At 47.8% G+C, this 19392-nt stretch overlaps 1 protein-coding gene across 1 annotated transcript in view; it reads left to right on the forward strand.

Moving 5' to 3' along the window:
* Positions 1-19392, forward strand: part of RHPN2 (rhophilin Rho GTPase binding protein 2) — a 90488-nt gene that overhangs the window by 29896 nt on the left and 41200 nt on the right. Inside the window, exons 3-4 of the mRNA XM_017855043.1 lie at positions 11750-11878; positions 17241-17316. Of these exons, the coding sequence (XP_017710532.1) occupies positions 11750-11878; positions 17241-17316 (205 nt within the window). The remainder of the gene's footprint in view (positions 1-11749; positions 11879-17240; positions 17317-19392) is intronic.

Raw genomic sequence — 19392 nt, forward strand, 5'->3', positions numbered from 1 at the left:
CCTAATTTTGTATTTTAATAGAGGGGGTTCACCATGTTGTCCAGGCTGTTCTCAAACTTCTGACCTCAAGTGATCCGCCCACCTCGGCCTCCCAAAGTGCTGGGATTACAGACATGAGCCACCACACCTGACTGGCATTTAGCCAATTTTAAAAATTTTTTGTGGAGACTGGGTCTCCCTATGATGCTCAGGCTGGTCTCAAACTCCAGGACTCAAGCAATCCTCCTGCCTAGGCCTCCCAGAGTGCTGCGATTACAGGTGTGAGCCACCGTGCCTATTTATTTTTTGAGAGAAGGTCTTGCTCTGTTGCCCACACTGGAGTGTAGCAGTGCAGTCCTAGCCCACTGCAGCCTCAGACTCCTGGGCTCAAGTGATCCTCCTGCCTTAGCCTCCTGAGCAACTGGGACTATAGGCATATACCACCATTCCCAACTAATTTTCATTTTCAGATTTTCTGTAGAGATGGAGGTCTCCCTATATTGCCCAGGTTGGTCTTGAACTCCTGGCCTCAAGTAATCGTCCTGCCTCAGACTCCTAAGATTGTGCCACCGCACTCCAGCCTGGGCAACAGAGCAAGACTCTGTCTCAAAAAAAAGAATTAATTTTCTTAATTACTGTATTTTGCAAGAATCAATATTATTATCTTTTTTTTTTTTTTTTTTTGAAGTGGAGTCTAGCTCTGTCGCCCAGGCTAGAGTGCAGTGGCGCAATCTCGGCTCCCTGCAAGCTCCGCCTCCCTGCAAGCTCCGCCTCCCGGGTTCACATCATTCTTCTGCCTCAGCTTCCCAAGTAGCTGGGACTACAGGTGCCCACCACCACGCCCGGCTAATTTTTTTGTATTGTTGGTAGAGACAGGTTTTCACCATGTTAGCCAGGATGGTCTCGATCTCCTGATCTTGTGATCCGCCTGCCTCAGGATTATAGGTGTGAGCTACCACGCCTATTGGCCCGATGTTATTATCTTTAAAGCAAAATTGAGGAATGTCTTTGTTCTCCATGGGATATCTGGACACTCCCAGGTGTGGGTCTGTTTTAGTAAACATTATTAATTTGTTCCCTTTGCTGTAAACATCTAGAGGCTAGGAATGGCTAATTTTCTGAGAATGCAGCCCAACAAGTCTCAGCCTCATTTTCCAGCCCTCACTCAAAACGGAGTCACTTTGCTTCGAACACCTCTGACATACACCTGTGCTAGCAACGAAGCTCAGACTCCAGGGTTGATTTCTGAATCATGGTTGCACCAAAGGTCAGCATTACAGAAACCAACCCTGAGACCCCACCTGGCTGCCAACAGTTTTCACAGTGACCAACATAAAGAGTTCTACATCTTAAGGGCAACTCATTGATTTGTTGGAAATGTATCTAAACCTTTTTTTTAGGCCAGGTGTGGTGGCTCAAGCCTGTAATCCCAGCACTTTGGGAGGCCGATCCTCAAGAATCACCTGAGGCCAGGAGTTCAAACCCAGCCTGGGCAACATGGTGAAACCCTGTCTCTACTAAAAATACAAAAATTGGCTGGGTTGTGGTGGCTCACGCCTGTAATCCCAGCACTTCGGGAAGCAGAGGCAGGTGGATCACTTGAGGTCAGGAGTTCAAGACCAGCCTGGCCGACAGGGTGAAAGCCCATCTGTACTAAAAATACAAAATATTAGCTGGGTGTGGTGGCGCACACCTGCAACCCCAGCTACTTGGGAGCCTGAGGCAGGAGAATTGCTTGAACCTGGAGGTGGAGGTTGCAGTAAGCCAAGATCGTACCACTGCACTCCAGTCTGGGTGACAGAGCAAGACTCCATCTTAAAATAAAACTAAACTAAAATTTAAAATGTATTTGTTTTAGAGACAAGGTCTCACTGTGTTGCTTTGGCTGGTCTTGAACTCCTAGCCTCAAGCAATCCTCCTGCCTCAGTCTCTCAAAACACTAGGATCATAGGCATGACCCACTTCACCTGACTTTCTTGCAAATCTTTTTTTTTTTGAGATGGAGGCTAGCTCTATTGCCCAAGCTGGAGTGCAGTGGTGTGATAATCTTGGCTCACTACAACCTCTGCCTCCCAGGTTCAAGCGATTGTCCTGTCTCAGCCTCCTGAGAAGCTGGGACTACAGGCACGTGCCACCATGCCCAGCTAAGTTTTGTGTGTCTGTTTTTTTTTTTTTTTGAGAGGGAGTCTCACTCTGTTGCCCAGGCTGGAGTGCAGTGGTGCGATCTCTGCTCACTGCAAGCTCCGCCTCTCAGGTTCATGCCATTCTGCTTCAGCCTCCTGTGTAGCTGGGACTACAGGCGCCGTCACCAGCCTGGCTAATTTTTTTTTTTTTTTTTTTTTTTTTTTGAGGGGGATCTCGCTCTGTCGGCCCGGACTGGAGTGCAGGTGGCCGGATCTAGCTCACTGCAAGGCTCCGCCCTTCCCCGGGTTTAGGGCCATTTCTCCTGCCTCCAGCCCTCCCGGAGTAGCTGGGACTACAGGCGCCCGGCACCTCGGCCCGGGCTAGTTTTTTGTATTTTAGGTAGAGACGGGGTTTCACTGTGTTAGCCAGGATGGTCTCGATCTCCTGGGACCTCGTGATCCGCCCGGGTCTCGGCCCTCCCACAGTGCTGGGATATACAGGCCTTGAGCCACCGCCCGGGCCCGCCCCGGCTAATTTTTTTTGTATTTTTAGTAGAGACCAGGGTTTCACTTGTTAGCCGGGATGGTCTGATCTCCTAACCTCGTGATCTGCCCCACCTCGGCTCCCAAAGTGGTTGGGGTTTACGGCGTGAGCACCAATTCTCGGCCTTGTGGCAATCTTTTTTTTTTTTTTTTTTTTTTTTTTTGAAGATGAAGTTCTCGCTCTGTCGCCCTAGGCTGGAGTGGCAGTGGGCCATGACTCCTCAGCTCAACTGCAAGCTCCGCCTCCCGGTTTACGCCATTCTCCTGCCTCAAGCCTCCTGAGGTAGGCTGGGATACAGGGCCGCCCGCCACCCTCGTCCCGGCTAGTTTTTTTTTTGGTCATTATTTAGTAGAGACGGGGTTTCACCGTGTTAAGCCAAGGATGGTCTCGAAACTCCTGACCTCGTACCACCCGTCTCCCTCCCAGAGTGCTGGGATTACAGGCTTGAGCCACCGCGCCCGGCCTTTTTTTTTTTTTTTTTTTTTTTTTTTTGGAGACGGAGTCTCGCGTCTGCCGCATGGGCTGGAGTGCAGTGCCGGATCTCAGCTCACTGCAGCTCCGCCTCCCGGGTTCACGCCATTCTCCGCCTCTAGCCTCCTTGAGTAGCTGGGACTTACAGGCGTCTGCCACCTCGCCGGGCTTAGTTTTTTGTATTTTTATAGAGACTGGGTTTTCAACCATGTTAGCCAGGATGGTCTCGATCTCCTGACCTTGCTGATCCGCCGTCTCGGCCTCCCAAAGTGCTGGGGATTACAGGCTTTAGGCACCGCCCGGCCCTGGCAAATCTTAAATCAAAAATTGTTGCCAGGCCAGGCATGATGGCTCACACCAATAATCCTAGCACTTTGGGAGGATGAGGCAAGAGGATTGCTTTGTCTTAGCAGTTTGAGACCAGCCTGGGCATATGTTGAGACCCCTGACTCTATTAAAAAATATATTAAAAACAACAACAACAAAAAAAACTGTTTTGCCAAGCTGGGATGGGGGAGACATGGCAAATTTATATATAAAGGTGGAAAAATAAAGAGTTGGCATTATGTGGAAGCTCTCCAGGGATTTTGGTGGGATTCTTAGGGTCTCAGTTTTTATTTATTTTTTATTTTTATTTTAGTTACTTCTTTCTTTTTTGAGATGGAGTTTCCCTCTTGTTGCCCAGGCTGGAGTGCAATGGCACAATATCAGCTCACTGCAAGCTGTGCCTCCTGGGTTCAAGTGATTCTCCTGCCTCAGCCTCCTGAGTAGCTGGGATTACAAGTGCCGGCCACCACGCCCGGCTAATTTTGTATTTTCAGTAGATACGGGATTTCTCCATGTTGGTCAGGCTGGTCTCCAACTCCTGACCTCAGGTGACTTGCCCACCTTGGCCTCCCAAAGTGCTAGTATTACAGGCGTGAGCCACTGTGCCTGGCCTATTTTACTTTTTATTTTTTTGAAATGGAGCCTCACTCTGTTGCCCAGGCTGGAGTGCAGCAACATGATCTCTGCTAACTGCAACCTCCGCTTCCCAGGTTCAAGTGATTCTCCTGCCTCAGCATCCCGAGTAACTGAGAGTGCAGGCATGCGCCACCATGCCCAGCTAATTTTTGTATTTTTAGTAGAGACAGGGTTTCACCATGTTGGCCGGGCTGATCTTGAATTCCTGACTTTAGGTGATCTGTCTACCTTGGCCTCCCAGAGTGCTGGGATTACAGGTATGAACCTCTGTGTCCCGCCTTAGTTTTTATATTTAAGTTGAACCTACTCTGTTGCTGAGAACCAATCAGCTCCCTTGCTGCCCAGAGGGAGTAATCTTCACTCTGTCATTTGTTCTTCCATGAACTGAAATTTGTTCAGCGCCCCCATGATATGGAAAGGGCTATGCCACGTTCCAGGAAAAAAATACCGAGAGAAAGAAGGCTCGTCCTCTAGGAATTATAATTGTTTATCTTCCCTCAAAGTGGATTTGAAGTACCTTAACACATTCATACAACATGTAAGATTTAAATCAGGAATGAATGAAGATATGAAGGCAAGAGAAAGAAGAATAAAGAAGAGATTTAGCTGGAGGTAAGGCTAGTGCATGCCTCACATTTCACAAAGTCCTATATACTTTGTGAAATGTGAGTCATGGTTTGTCTCTGAGCTTCCTGGCAGGTAATAGGAGGAAGGGAATATATTTGGAACACATTTTATATTCATTAGCCAAAAGGAAACCCATTTGTAAGAAGAAGTGAACCCATTCCTGATACTGAGGGATGGGAGGATTCCCGCCACCCCAATCCTTGTGAACATTATCAGCTACACAATCAGTCGTTTTCTCAATAAGCTCTTTGTAGCACAGCTGCAGATTGTGACCTGTGGTGTGTAATGACATCAATTCATTGCGTTGCTGTGGCATAATAAAAGATAAATATTTGGTCTTTATCTTGTTCCTGTGTTCCTGGCACTGAGCTCCTGAGTGATAAAGTATCTTTTGTATGCTAATGAGATCACTCTTGGTGGGAGGCTTTAGAGTGGATGCTGATCCCTAGAAAGCCCAAACCATGGTGAGAGGGCTGGAACTTTCAGCTCCTCCCTATGTGACCTCTGGAGAGGGGAGAGAGGCTGGAGATCCAGCTCAGTCACCAGTGGCTAATGATTTAATCATCTATCCTTAATGAAGCCTCCATTAAAAACCCTGCATTAGGCTGGGCACGGTGGCTCACGCCTGTAATCAGCACTTTGGGCAGCCAAGGTGGGTGGATCACCTGAGGTCAGGAGTTCAAGACCAGCCTGGCCAACATGGCGAAACCCCATCTCTACTAAAAATACAAAAATTAGTCGGGCATGGTGATGGGCGCCTGTAATCCCAGCTACTTGGGAGCCTGAGGCAGGAGAATCACTTGAACTTGGGAGGTGGAGGTTGCAGTGAGCTGAGATCGTGCGCCTGTATTCCAGCCTGTGGGAGAGAGCGAGACTCTGTCTCAAAACAAAAACAAAACAAAAAAGACCTGCATTAGCCGGGCACAGTGGTGCCTATCTGTAGTTCCAGCTACTCAGGAGGGTGAGGGAGGATCACTCAAGTCCAGGAGCCCAGGAGTGGAGGCCAGCCTGGGCAACATAGCAAGACACCATCTCTACAAAAAACAAAATAAGGCTGGGCGTGGTGGCTCATGCCTGTAATCCCAGCACTTTGGAAGGCTGAGGCGGGCGGATTGCTTGAGCCCAGGAGTTTGAGACCAGACTGGGCAACATGGTGAAAAAATATAAAAAGTAGCTGGGTGCGGTGGTACACGCCTGTAGTCCCAGTTACTTGGGAGGCTGAGGTGGGAGGATCACTTGAGCCCTGGAGGGCGAGGCTGCAGTGAGCCGTGATTACACCACTGCACTCCAGCCTGGGTGACAAAACAAGACCCTGTCCCCAAAATAAAAATAAAATTAACCCTAAACGATGAGGTTCAGGGATCCTCTGGGTTGGTGAACATGTTGAGGTGCCCAGAGAGAGCATGGAAGCCCTGCCCCTCTCCCACCATAACTTGCCCTGTGTATGTCTTCCAATTGACTGTTCCCAAATTGAATAACATAAACCAGTACTGGTATTTCAGGTGCTTTCCTATGTTCTGGGAGACGTTCTGGTGAATTACCAAACCTGAGGAGGTGGCAGTGGGAACCCTTGATTGACAGCTCATCAGTCAGAAGCACAGGGGTCAGAAGCACAGGTTTCCCCCCCGCCAGGATGTGTGACTGGTCCCTAAAATGGGGGCAGCTTTGTGGCACCAAGCCACTACTCTGTGGGGTATGTGCTTACCCCGGGAGCTGGGGTCCGAATCGAAATTGAATTGTTGGATACCCAGTTGGTGTCTGATAATCAGAGAATTGGAGGGTTGCAGACATGATTTTTTTAAAAAAAGAAGTTATTAGAGTAGAATAGAATACGCTGGAGTGGATCACGCCTATGACTTTTTTGAGACTTTTGTTGAAGGGGCATGTGTCTGTGTGTGTGTGTGTGCATGCATGTACTGAGTTGTAAAATAAAATGTATTTCTTTTTTCTATTTTTCGTGATGGAGTCTCGCTCTGTCACCCAGGCTGGAGTACTGTGGTGCACTCTCAGCTCACTGCAACTTCCATCTCCTGGGTTCAAGCGATTCTCATACCTCAGCCTCCTGAGTAGCTGGGACTACAGGCATGTGCCACTACGCCTGGCTAATTTTTGTCTTTTTAGTAGAGACGGGGTTTTGCCATGTGGCCCAGACTGATCTTGAATTCTTGGCTTCAAGTGATCCGCCTGCCTCAACCTCTCAAAGTGCTGGGATTACAGATGTGAGCCACTGTGCCCGGCCTGAAATGTATTCTTACTGGTGTCATAGCCATACACACACAAAAATCTCTAAATTGATGAAATTCACCAAGCTGAGCTTCCAGTATCTTATTGTCTGGGGGAGTCCAAATGTGCACGTGTGCAATCAGGTGACCAGTTGCTGGGTTTTCATCAGCAGAGGAAGGGACAGAGGTCAGATACTCATAGTCTCTCTGGATGGCCGGGAGCTCTTGGCTAATGAACCTCAGGCTTCCTCATCCATGAAATGAGGATGATTCTCTACTAGTCTAAAGTTCACCAACACGTGCTCAGCACAGGCCTGGCCTACAACCTGGCTGTTACTGTTTCTGTTATTTTAGTGGTGATTCCTAATCTATAACACGAGGGAGCATCTATAAGGCCTTTGAGTAGGTTTCAAAAGCTCTGCTTGAAAACTTTTTTTTTTTGAGAGGGAGCCTCACTCTGTTGTCCAGGCTAGAGTAGAGTGGTGCAGTCTCGGCTCACTATAACCTCTGCCTCCTGGGTTCAAGCAATTCTCCTGCCTCAGCCTCCGGAGTGGCTGAGATTACAGGTGTGCACCACCCCCTCCGCAGCTAATTTTTGTATTTTTAGTAGAGATGGGGTTTCACCATGTTGGCCAGGCTGGTCTCAAGCTCCTGGCCTGAAGTGACCCACCCTCCTCAGCCTCCCAAAGTGCTGGGATTACACGCGTAAGCCACTGCATCCAGCCAGGATACAGATTCTTTATTAGATATATAATTTGAAAGTATTTTCTCCCAGTCTGTGGCTTGTCTTTTCATTTTTTTTTTTTTTTTTTTTTTTTTTTTTGAGATGGAGTTTCACTCTTGTTGCCCAGGCTGGAGTGCAGTGGTGTGATCTCAGCTCACTGCAAAACCTCCGCCTCCTGGGTTCAGGCGATTCTTCTGCCTCTGCCTCCTGAATATCTGGGATTATAGGCACGCACCACCACACCCAGTTAATTTTGTATTTTTGGTAGAGATGGAGTTTCACCCTGTTGGTCAGGCTGGTCTCGAACTCCCAACCTCAGGTGATCCACCTGTCTCGGCCTCCCAAAGTGCTGGGATTACAGGTGCGAGCCACTGCCCCTGGCCTTCTTTTTTCTTTTTCTTTTTTTGAGACACAGTCTTGCTATGTCACCAGGCTGGAATGCAGTGATGCAATCTCGGCTCACTGCAGCCTATGCCTCCTTGGTTCAAGCGATTCTCCTGCCTCAGCCTCCCAAGTAGCTGGGACTACAGGTGCCTGCCACCACCCCCAGCTAATTTTGTTTGTATTTTTAGTAGAGATGGGGTTTCACCATATTGGCTAGGCTCGTCTGGGATTACAAGCGTGAACCACTGCGCCTGTCCCCGATTTCTTTTTTTATGGATTGTCCTTTTCGTGTGTAGCTAAGAATATTTTATCCAACCTAAGGTCATGAAGATTGCATCGTGTATTTTCTTCTAGAAGTTTTAGAGGTATAGCTCTTGTTGTGGCCTATAACCTGTTTGGACAGTGTTTGTAAGTGGTGTGCCATTTAGATTTAGGTTAATTCTTACCTATTTTGCAGAAAAGAGTTCACATATCAGGCCCAGAACTGCTCTCCTTAGAAAGCCCTGCTTGTAAGACTGGCCTTTGGCTGGTGTCTAGAAACTTCAATTTTAGAAGTGTTCTCATCATTCCCAGACTGATAAGATTGACTCACTATGCCTGAACTGTTTGTACAAATGGTATGGTTTATGTGGAACCACTTGCCTTCCTTCTGGGAATCCAGAATTTTGGAGCATGCTGGGCAGAGGTGCCTATGCTATCAGCCCCCAGTAAAAACCCTGGACATGGAGTCTCCGAGCTTCCCTGGTAGATGTCATTTTACATGTGTTGTCACAACTCCTTGCTGGGGGAGTTAAGCGCGGTCTGTGGGATTCCACTGAGAGAGGACCCCTAGAAGTCTGGGCCGGGCCTCCTCCCAATTTCACCCTATGTGCCTTTCCCTTTGCTCATTATGCTTTGTGTCTTTTGCTGTAGTAAACCATAGCCATGGCTTTTGCAAGTCCTAGATTAACATTGAACTTGGGGGTGGTTTTAGGGACCCTGACGTACCTATGGATGTCAGCCTGCTTTAGCACTATTTGTTGAAACAGTAATCTTTTCCACATTGAATTGATTTGGCACTTTTGTTCAAAATCAGTTATAAAGATTTACTTATGTAAATGTAAACATTTGTTCCTGGACTCTTACTCTGTTTCATTGCTTATCTTTATGTCGGTACCACGCTATTTTGATGGTTATGACTTGGCTTCTTAGTAAGTTTATTTTTTATTTATTTATTTTTAATTTTCTTTTTTTTGAGACGGAGTCTCGCTCTGTCACCCAGGCTGGAGTGCAGTGGCCGGATCTCAGCTCACTGCAAGCTCCGCCTCCCGGGTTCACGCCATTCTCCTGCCTCAGCCTCCCGAGTAGCTGGGACTACAGACGCCTGCCACCTTGTCCGGCTAGTTTTTTGTATTTTTCACCGTGTAAGCCAGGATGGTCTTGATCTCCTGACCTCGTGATCCGCCCATCTCGGCCTCCCAAAGTGCTGGGATTACAGGCTTGAGCCACCGTGCCCGGCTATTTTTTTTTTTTTTTTTGAGATGCAGTTTTGCTCTTGTTGCCCAGGCTAGAGTGCAGTGGCGTGATCTTGGCTCACTGCAATCTCTGCCTTCTGGGTTCAAGTGATTCTCTTGCCTCAGGCTCCCGAGTAGCTGGGATTACAGGCTCCCGCCACCACGCCTATCTAATTTTTTGTGTTTTTAGTAGAGATGGGGTTTCACCATGTTGGCCAGGCTGGTCTCGAACTCCTGACCTCAGGTGATCTACCCACCTCAGCCTCCCAAAGTGCTAGGATTACAGATGTGAGCCACTGTGCCCCGCCCAGCTTCTTAGTAAATTTTAAAATCAATATAAGTCTTCCAACTCCGTTCTTATTTTTCAAAATTGTTTTGCCTATTGTAGGTTTTTTTTTTTTTTTTTGTTTTTTTTTTTTTTTTTTTTTGCATTTCTGTATGAATTTTAGGATCAGCTAGTCGATTTCTATTAAAAAGGTTAGTGGGATTTTGATTGAGGTTGCAATGAATGAATGTACCAACTAAGGAGGCTTGACATGTTGACATTAATGAGCCTTCCTATAACATGGAATAGCTCTTCTTTTACTATATCTCCAGCATTGTTTTGTAGTTTTCAGTTTACATGTCTTGTGATTCTTTTGTTTATTCCTGAATATTTTATTCTTTTTGATGCTATTGTGAATGGAATGGTTTTCTCAATTTCAAGATTGTTCATTGCTAGTATATAGAAATAGAGTTGGCCAGGCACAGTGGCTCATGCCTGTAATCCCAGCACTTTAGGAGGCTGAGGCAGAAAGATTGCTTGAACCCAGGATTTCTGGACCAGCCTGGGCAACATAATGAGACTCCATCTCTACAAAAAAATACAAAAATTAGAGAGCATGGTGGTGTGCACCTGTAGTCCCAGCTCCTTGGGAGGCTGAGGCTGGAGGATGGCTTCAGCCTGGGAGGTTGAGGCTGTAGTAAGCCATAATGGTGACATTGCATTCCAGCCTAGGTGACAGAGTGAGACCTTGTCTAGAGAAAAAAATAAAAGAATTGATATTTGTATATTGATTATACCCTGTGACCTTGCTAAATTTATTAGTACTAATATTTGTTTTATGGATGCATTAGGATTTTCTATTTATAAGATAATGCCATCTGTGAATAAAGACAGTTTTGTTTGTTCCTTTCTAATCTGGATGCCTTTAATTTCTTTGTTTGCCTCATTGATTAGAAATAGCAAAAGCAGGCATCTTTGCCTTGTTCCTGATGAGAAGAGGAAAGCAGTCATTCAACATTAAGTGATATTAACTGTGGGGTTTTGTAGGTATCTTTTATCAGATTTCATGAATACTTTTTTATTCCTACTTTGTTGAGAAGTTTTATTATGAATCTGGGATGGATTTTGTGACGTAGTTTTTTCAATGTCTGTTGAAGTCACCATGTGTTTTGTCCTTTATTCTGTTAATATAATATATTAATTGATTTTCAGATGTTAAACCAACCTTGCATTCCTGGGATAAATCCCACTTGGTTATGGTGTATAATCCTATTTATATGTTTCTAGGTTTGGGTTGCTAATACTAGTCTCATAGAATGAATTGGGAAGTATTACTTCTCCCTTCATTTTCTCATTCATTTATTTTATTTTACTTTCTATCTTATATGTATATATTTTTATATTTTATTTCATTTTATCTTATTTTAGTTTTTAGAGACAGTGTCTTGCGCTGCCACCCAGGCTGGAGTGCAGTGGTGTGATCACAGCCCCCTGCAGTATTAACCTCCTGGGCTCAAGCAATCCTCCAGCCTGGGACTACAGGCATGCACCACCATGCCCAGCTAATTATCCATTTCTTTCTTTTTTTAAAACAAATTTTATATTTATTTATTTTGATTTCTCCTACCAAAAGGAATCATTCATTTCTTTTCAAGTGGATATCTTATGGTGTGTTAGGGCATAGCTGGGAGCAGTTTTGTTTTCTTTTTTCAAGGCTAATTTTTTGCAGGATGTCATACAGTGTCATTGCCTGTGTCCCCAGCTCCAGGTACTGGCAGGTGTGCTGCAAGCTGGGCAGGCTCCCTGTGTCCCTGGGATACCTTACCCGACACTCCTGACCCTCCTCTGCAAGCCGTGCTGTGATCCTCCCTGCAGGGACTGGGGATTGGGTCTGCTCACCCAGAAGCTGGGATACCTAGCTGAGGGCACTTCTCTCCCTCTTCTGTTTGAACAGAGTGGCCACGAACCCAAAGGTGCGGGAACAAGTGCGGCTGGAGCTGAGCTTCGTCAACTCAGACCTGCAGATGCTCAAGGAAGAGCTGGAGGGGCTGAACATCTCGGTGGGCGTCTATCAGAACACAGAGTAAGTGGGAGCAGCACACCTTCCAGAAGCCTCTGAGCCAGAGATCCTACGTGCATCCAGGGTGCTGCACAAAGAGGCCAGATAGGGTTCTAGACTAGGTGTGGCAGCTCCCACTTTGAGAAGTGAGAGAACCATCAGGTTTGGGGTTCAGCGAGGTGCTAGACTGGAAGGGATGAGTCCATTTGTTGGAACATACCTGCAGTGTTGGACAAAAAGGCATTTGTGAGGCCAGGCACGGTGGCTCACTCCTGTAATCCCAACACTTTGGGAGGCCGAGGAGGGTAGATCACCTGAGGTCAGGAGTTCGAGACCAGCCTGGCCAACATGGTGGAACCCTGTCTCTACTAAAAATGAAAAAAATAGCCGGACGTGGTGGTGCACGCCTATAATCCTGGCTTCTCAGAGGCTAAGGCAGAATTGCTTGAACCCGGGAGTCAGAAGTTTCAGTAGCTGAGATCACACCACTGCAACTCCAGCCTGGCCGACAGAGCGAGACGGTGTCTCAAGACAAACAAACAAAAAATGAAGACAGTATAAAATCTAATATAAATATATGTGATGAACCAAGATAAGTTTAAAAGTTAGATGCCTTTGATTTTATAGTTAATTTTCAGCAATTCTGTGTCGTCACATTTCATAGACAGGCAAACATTAACAAGATATGTTATTAAATTCAACTGAACAGACATTGAGCAAGGATATTTTAGTGAGTCACCATAATTTTCCTAAGAAACATTAAAGGGACATTGTTAGGACAATACCTTTCCAATGTTAGCTAATTATTTCCTCATTTATTTGCCAAGGAACAAAAAGTATACACAAATACTTTGTGGGATTAAGGCCAAAATCGACCCTGTAAGGGGAAGCCACTATGCACACACAGAGATCCTGTGCACTGTACTTACGTTGGACTGCGGTCTGTTTCCTAGCTGGAGGTGACAAACTGAAACAGAAAAATCCATATTAAAACAAAGCAATATACCAGTCTCCTTTTAAGGTTGTATTTCCCTTTTTTTTTTTTTTTTTGGACACAGAGTCTCCTTCTCTCACCCAGGTTGGAGTGCAGTGGCGCGATCTCAGCTCACTGCAATCTCTACCTCGTGGGTTCAAGCGATTCTTGTGCCTCAGCCATCTGAGTAGCTGAGATTACAGGCGTGCACCATCACACTTGGCTAATTTTTGCGTTTTTTTTTTTTTAAAGTAGAGACAGGGTTTCATCATGTTGACCAGGCTGGTCTTGAACTCCTGGTCTCAAGTAATCTGCTCGCCTTGGCCTCCCAAAGTGCTGGAATTACAGATGTGAGCCACCGCGCCTGGCCCCTAGGCCAATTTTGAAGGCACTCTATCGTATCATTCTCCATAACTCAATTTTAGAATTGATTTCTTCAAGATGAAAGCCAACAACACCATCCCTCAGAATTGCAATACATCTCCAAAAATGGAGATCCAACTATGAAATAAGTGCCCCTCTTGCCTCATGCCTGTAATCCCAGCTCTTCAGGAGGCTGAGGTGGGGGATCGCTTGAGCCCAGGAGTTCAAGGCCAGCCTGGGCAACATAGTGAAACCCCATCTCTACAAAAAATAGGAAAATTAGCCAGGCATGGTGGTGCACACCTGTAGTCCCAGCTACTCAGAAGGCTGAGGTGGGAAGATCACTTGAGCCAGGGAGGTCGAGACTGCAATAAGGGCAACAGAAAGAAGTCCTGTCTCAAAACACACAAAAACAAAACAAAATGCTAAGTGAAATGCTTCTTTTTAAGGAGAAATAACTTTGAGACAGTTCCGAGAAGGATTTACATGCCTTTTCAGTGCGGTCATGAGACTGCTCAAAAAGTAGGTGGGCCCCAGGGGAAACTCAGTCGGAAAATAGCTCCCTGGATTTGGGAACCTTGAGTCACCTATGGAACGTGTGTTTCCTGGTGCTGGTTCTCCGCAGGGCACCAGGGTGGTTTCCGAGCTGGAGGGGAAGCGTCAGTGTGTGAAACCTCGCTGGCTCTTCCCTTTGTGACGCCCCATGCCTGGCTTACCTGTGGGCTCCTATACAGTTTTTATTGTTTGTTTGTTTTATATTTATATATATATATATATATTTTGAGATGGAGTCTCGCTTTGTTGCCCAGGCTGGAGTGCAGTGGTGGGATCTCAGCTCACAGCAACCTCTGCCTCCCAGGTTCAAGCAATTCTCCTGCCTCAGCGTCCTGAGTAGCTGGGACTACAGGCACAAGCCACCACGCCTGGCTAATTTTTTGTATTTTTAGTAGAGACGGGGTTTCACCATGTTAGCCAGGCTGGTCTCGAACTCCTGACCTCGTGATCCGCCTGTCTCGGCTTCCCAAAGTGCTGGGATTACAGGCATGAGCCATCGTGCCCGGCCCCGTTTTATTTTATTTTTTTGAAATGGAGTCTCTCTCTGTCATCCAGGCTGGAGTGTAGTGGCACGATCTCAGCTCACCACAACCTTGCCTCCCATGTTCAAGCGATTCTTCTGCCTCAGCCTCTTGAGTAGTTGGGACTACAGGTGCGTGCCACCATGCCCAGCTAATTTTTTGTATTTTTAGTAGAGACAGGGTTTCACCATGTTGGCCAGGGTGGTCTTGACAGAAGCAGGGTCCTGAGTCAACATCGCAGGGAGGTCTCCTGGAGGATGCAGGTGGANGCCTGTCTCGGCTTCCCAAAGTGCTGGGATTACAGGCATGAGCCATCGTGCCCGGCCCCGTTTTATTTTATTTTTTTGAAATGGAGTCTCTCTCTGTCATCCAGGCTGGAGTGTAGTGGCACGATCTCAGCTCACCACAACCTTGCCTCCCATGTTCAAGCGATTCTTCTGCCTCAGCCTCTTGAGTAGTTGGGACTACAGGTGCGTGCCACCATGCCCAGCTAATTTTTTGTATTTTAGTAGAGACAGGGTTTCACCATGTTGGCCAGGGTGGTCTTGACAGAAGCAGGGTCCTGAGTCAACATCGCAGGGAGGTCTCCTGGAGGATGCAGGTGGAATTGCTCCCGTGATAGACTGTGCTATCCAGGGCCATGGGCTCCTTGTCTCTGCTGTCCCCCAGCACACCATTCCTCGGCTTCTCAGGAAACAGGCCGGGGTCCACAAGATGGTCCTGCAAACACAGAGCCAAAGGGGTGGAACTGGTGAAGATGAGCCACCACACCTGGCCTCCTGTGCAGTTTTGAACGCCTGGTCAATATGACAGCTAATGGAAGGTTCTCCCAGCCTATGCTCTGGTGGTCAATTCCAGTGTTTTGTCCAAAAAGTTCAAGTTCTGGAGGAGGCAAGATGGATCCAAGCTTTGGTAATAAATGTTGGCTGTTCCATACTCGCATTTGCTGTGCCGAAGAACAGGGACATGCAACAAAGGGCTTCCCACAGAGTGAACCGAAGGCCCCTGGGGTGGTCCCTGGGCTCTAGAGTGGCCAGTCACTGCCTTGTGTCATTGGGAAGAGGGAGAGCTGTGCAGATTCAACACGACACCATGCATTTGGGTCCTGCGCTCTTCTGTTTTCAAAGTAGATTGTTTCTTTCTTGGCATGGTTGATTTTTTTTTTTTTTCCCCCGGAGATGGAGTCTTGCTCTGTCACCCAGGCCTGGAGTGCAGTGGTGTGATCTTGGCTCACTGCTACCTCCACCTCCTGGTTGAAGCAATACTCCTGCCTCAGCCTCTTGAGTAGCTGGGATTACAGGTGCACACCACCATGCCCAGGTAGTTTTTGTATTTTTAGTAGAGACGGGGTTTTACCATATTGGCCAGGCTGGTCTGGAACTCCTGACCTCAGGTGATCTGTCCACTTCAGCCTCCCAAAGTGATGGGATTATAGGTGTGAGCCACCACACCCGGCCTGCACTAATCTGTTTTCAAAGCAGATTGTTTCTTTCTTAGCACGGTTGATCTTTACAGTCTTCTAGGAGGTAGGCGGGAAAGAAAGAACCTTATGGTGCAGATGAAAAACTCAGGGAGGCCTGAGGTCACCTAGAGGGCGCTGTCAGTGCCATATTGGGGCTGGGGTGCCCTGGAGCTTGGGTCAGGACACTCACTCCTCCTCTTCTTGTTGCCTGGACAGCCGCAAACCTGGCTTCCCGCCCTGCATAGCTTGGAGGAGCCTTCAGCAGGATCCGAATTTCCATGCCTCCGGGATGGGTCTCACCTGCTGTAGCACAGCTGTGCCACAGAGCGAGGTTCAGCTTGCAAAACGAGGTTCAGCTTACAGCTGCATTGTCCCCTCGCCCTGCCCAGCCTTCCTGGCCTTCTTGTGGGGCTGGGCTGAGCAGCCCAAGGAGGTCTCCTGTTACAGGTCAGGGAGCTAAATCCCTGTTTGCAAAACACAGCCTGAGCTCCGTTCACTTCCTGCTGGCCCTGCCCCTAGGAATGCAGGCTCAGGGAGCACTCCCCGGGTGACCTGTGGTTACCGAGTGGTCAGCTGGGGGAGAGGAGGTGGAGGGTGTCTGGTCCTGGGCTGGGAGGCAGGTGCACTCTGTCAGATGGGGCTCCTGCCCTGACAGCATCTCCTGTGCTGGTGGTGGGACACCTCGATACTACGAAGAAGAGGCCCCTGCGAACCCAGAGTTGCGAATGGGAGGGTGCTGGAGAGCTGCCACAGCCGTAGGGCCCGCTGAGGGGAGCAGAGGAGGAGGGGGTGACGAGCTGACAAAAGAAGCGCAGGGCAGCAGGGTGGTACACCCAGGTGGGAGCAGCAAGTGCACTGGGCACAGACCCTGGCACAGGATAGACTCTCAGCACAGCTGCCTCAAAGAAGCATTGAGACTGGGCTGGACGCAGAGGCTCGTGCCTGTCATTCCAGCACATTGAGAGGCTAAGGTGGGCAGATCACTTGAGGTCGGGAGTTTGAGACCAGCCTGGCCAACATGGCGAAACCCCATCACTACTAAAAAAATAGACAAAAATTAGCCAGTTGTGGTGTCACGTGCCTGTAATCCCAGCTACTCCGGGGGCTGAGGCAGGAGAATTCCTTGAACCCAGGAAGAGGAGGTTGCAGTGAGCTGAGATTGCACCATTGCACTCTAGCCTGGACAACAAGAGCAAAACGCTGTCTCAAAAAAAAAAAAAAAAAGAAGCATTGAGGTGTTGAGACTGGAAGATAAATCAGTGTCAAGATACCAGGGGCATGATGTGTTAGGCGGGGTGGTCCAGCAGTGTTAGGGAGCTGGGGTCAGTTTTAGAGCAGAGGGTGGGGCATGACCAGAGTCATCCTTATGGAAAATGAGCCCATCAGCCAGGTGAGTATTGGATGGGGCAAAGAGAGGGCGCACACCTGAGCTGGGGTGCTGGGGACAAGGCCGTGGGATACCCAGGGGTCCGGTTTGGGGTGTTGATACATACCTTGTTGTGTTCCTCATAGGGAGGCATTTACAATTCCCCTGATTCCTCTTGGCCTGAAGGAAACGAAAGACGTCGACTTTTCAGTTGTCCTCAAGGTAAATCTCAAAGCCATGGGCACCGGACTCAGTATTTAAAATGGAAATAGACCATTTACAGTGGCGCATGCCTGTAGTCCCGGTTACTTGGGAGGCTGAGGCAAGAGGATCACTTGAGCCCAGGAGTTGGAGGCCGCAGTGAGTTGTGATCATACCACTGCACTCCAGCCTGGGCAACAGAATGAGACCCTGTCTCCAAAAAAAGAAAAAAAATGGAGATAGAGAATATGTATCTCTTGCAATGGCCTTAGGCTCAACAGGCAGAGTCAGTTGATATCTACGGAGTGACCTGAGGCCTTTCTCAGCCAGCTACGTGCATAATTTGTGCCTTTATTCCTGCCAGATTTTTGTTGTTGCCTTTAATGACTTCTGAAGCTCCTCCTGGGTGTTAGACAAGGCAGGTTGGAAACCCAGGCCGGCCTTCCCCAAGAGGCCAAGTCAAAGAGGGTCTGTAGTGGATATGCTTTGAAATTTAAAACTTATATCCTCTTTTATTAATAGTATTTTTTTTTTCTTAAATCATGTAACCAGTTTAGGTTATGTTTTTGGAAGAATAGCTAAAGTTTTTTTCTCTAAGATTTTATTATAAAAGTTTCCAAACTTCTCAAAAAATTCTAAGAATTTTATAGCAAACCCCTGTGTACTCACTTCCTCCAGGAACACACTGCCAGCATTGCTTCCTCACATATTTGTCCATCTGTGCATTTTTCTGTCTGTTAGGTTGGTTCAAAGGTAATTGCAGTTTTTGCCATTGAAAGTAATGGCTGGCCGGGCGCGGTGGCTCAAGCCTGTAATCCCAACACTTTGGGAGGCTGAGGCGGGTGGATCATGACGTCAGGAGTTCGAGACCAGCCTGGCCGAAATGGTGAAACCCCGTCTCTAATAAAAAATACAAAAATTAGCCGGGCACAGTGGTGGGCGTCTGTAATCCCAGCTACTCGGGAGGTTGAGGCAGAATTGCTTGAACCCAGGAGACGGTGAGATTACACCACTGCACTCTAGCCTGGGCGACAGAGCAAGACTCCGTCTCAGAAAAAAAAAAAAAAAGAAGAAGAAAGTAATGGCTAAAGGCGTGTAATCTCAGCACTTTGGGAGGCTGAAGCAGTCGGATCACTTGAGCTCAGGAGTTCAAGACCAGTCTGGCCAATATGGTAAAACCCCTGTCTCTACTAAACGTACAGAAATTAGCTGGATGTGGTGGTGTACACCTGTAATCCCAGTTACTTGAGAGGCTGAGGCAGGTGAATTGTTCGAACCCAGGAGGTGGAGGCAGAGATTGCAGGGAGCTGAGATCACGCCACTGCCCTCCAGCCTGGGCGACAGAGCAAGATCCCGTCTCAAAAAAAAAAAAAAAAAAATTAGCTGGACATAGTGGCATATGCCTATAATCCCAGTTACTCGGGACACTGAGGCACGAGAGAATCGCTTGAACCCAGGAGGCGGAGGATGCAGTGAGCTGAGATTGTGCCACTGTACTCCAGCCTGGGAAACAGTGAAATTGCGTCTCAAAAAACAAACAAAAAAAGAAAATGAAGGTAATGGCTAATATCATCAGTCTGTCTTATTTATGATGCAATTTTAAAGGAAATCAAAGACATCAATTCATTCCCCTTAAATATTTGAATAACCAGAGTCTTTGCTTGTATGCTCCCCTGCCACATTCCTGGGTATCTGGACTCCTCTCCTGTTTGGCAGATCCTCATAAGCCCACCTGTGTCTGGCACTGTGTTGGGTGCCGGAGGTCACAGCCCTGCCTGCGGGGCCCTTGGGTCTGTGGGGGATTCAAATGGGAAGTGGGCCGGGCGCGGTGGCTCACGCCTGTAATCCCAGCACTTTGGGAGGCCGAGGTGGGCGGATCACGAGGTCAGGAGATCGAGACCATCCTGGCTAACACAGTGAAACCCTATCTCTACTAAAATACAAAAAAATTAGCCGGGCGTAGCGGCGGGCGCCTGTAGTCCCAGCTACTCGGGAGGCTGAGGCAGGAGAATGGCGTGAACCCGGGAGGCGGAGCTTGCAGCCAGCCGAGATCGCGTCACTGCACTCCAGCCTGGGGGCAGAGCGAGACTCCGTCTC

The sequence above is a fragment of the Rhinopithecus bieti genome, unplaced genomic scaffold (genome assembly GCF_001698545.2).
Source record: "Rhinopithecus bieti isolate Rb0 unplaced genomic scaffold, ASM169854v2 scaffold_39998, whole genome shotgun sequence".
NCBI lineage: Eukaryota > Metazoa > Chordata > Mammalia > Primates > Cercopithecidae > Rhinopithecus > Rhinopithecus bieti.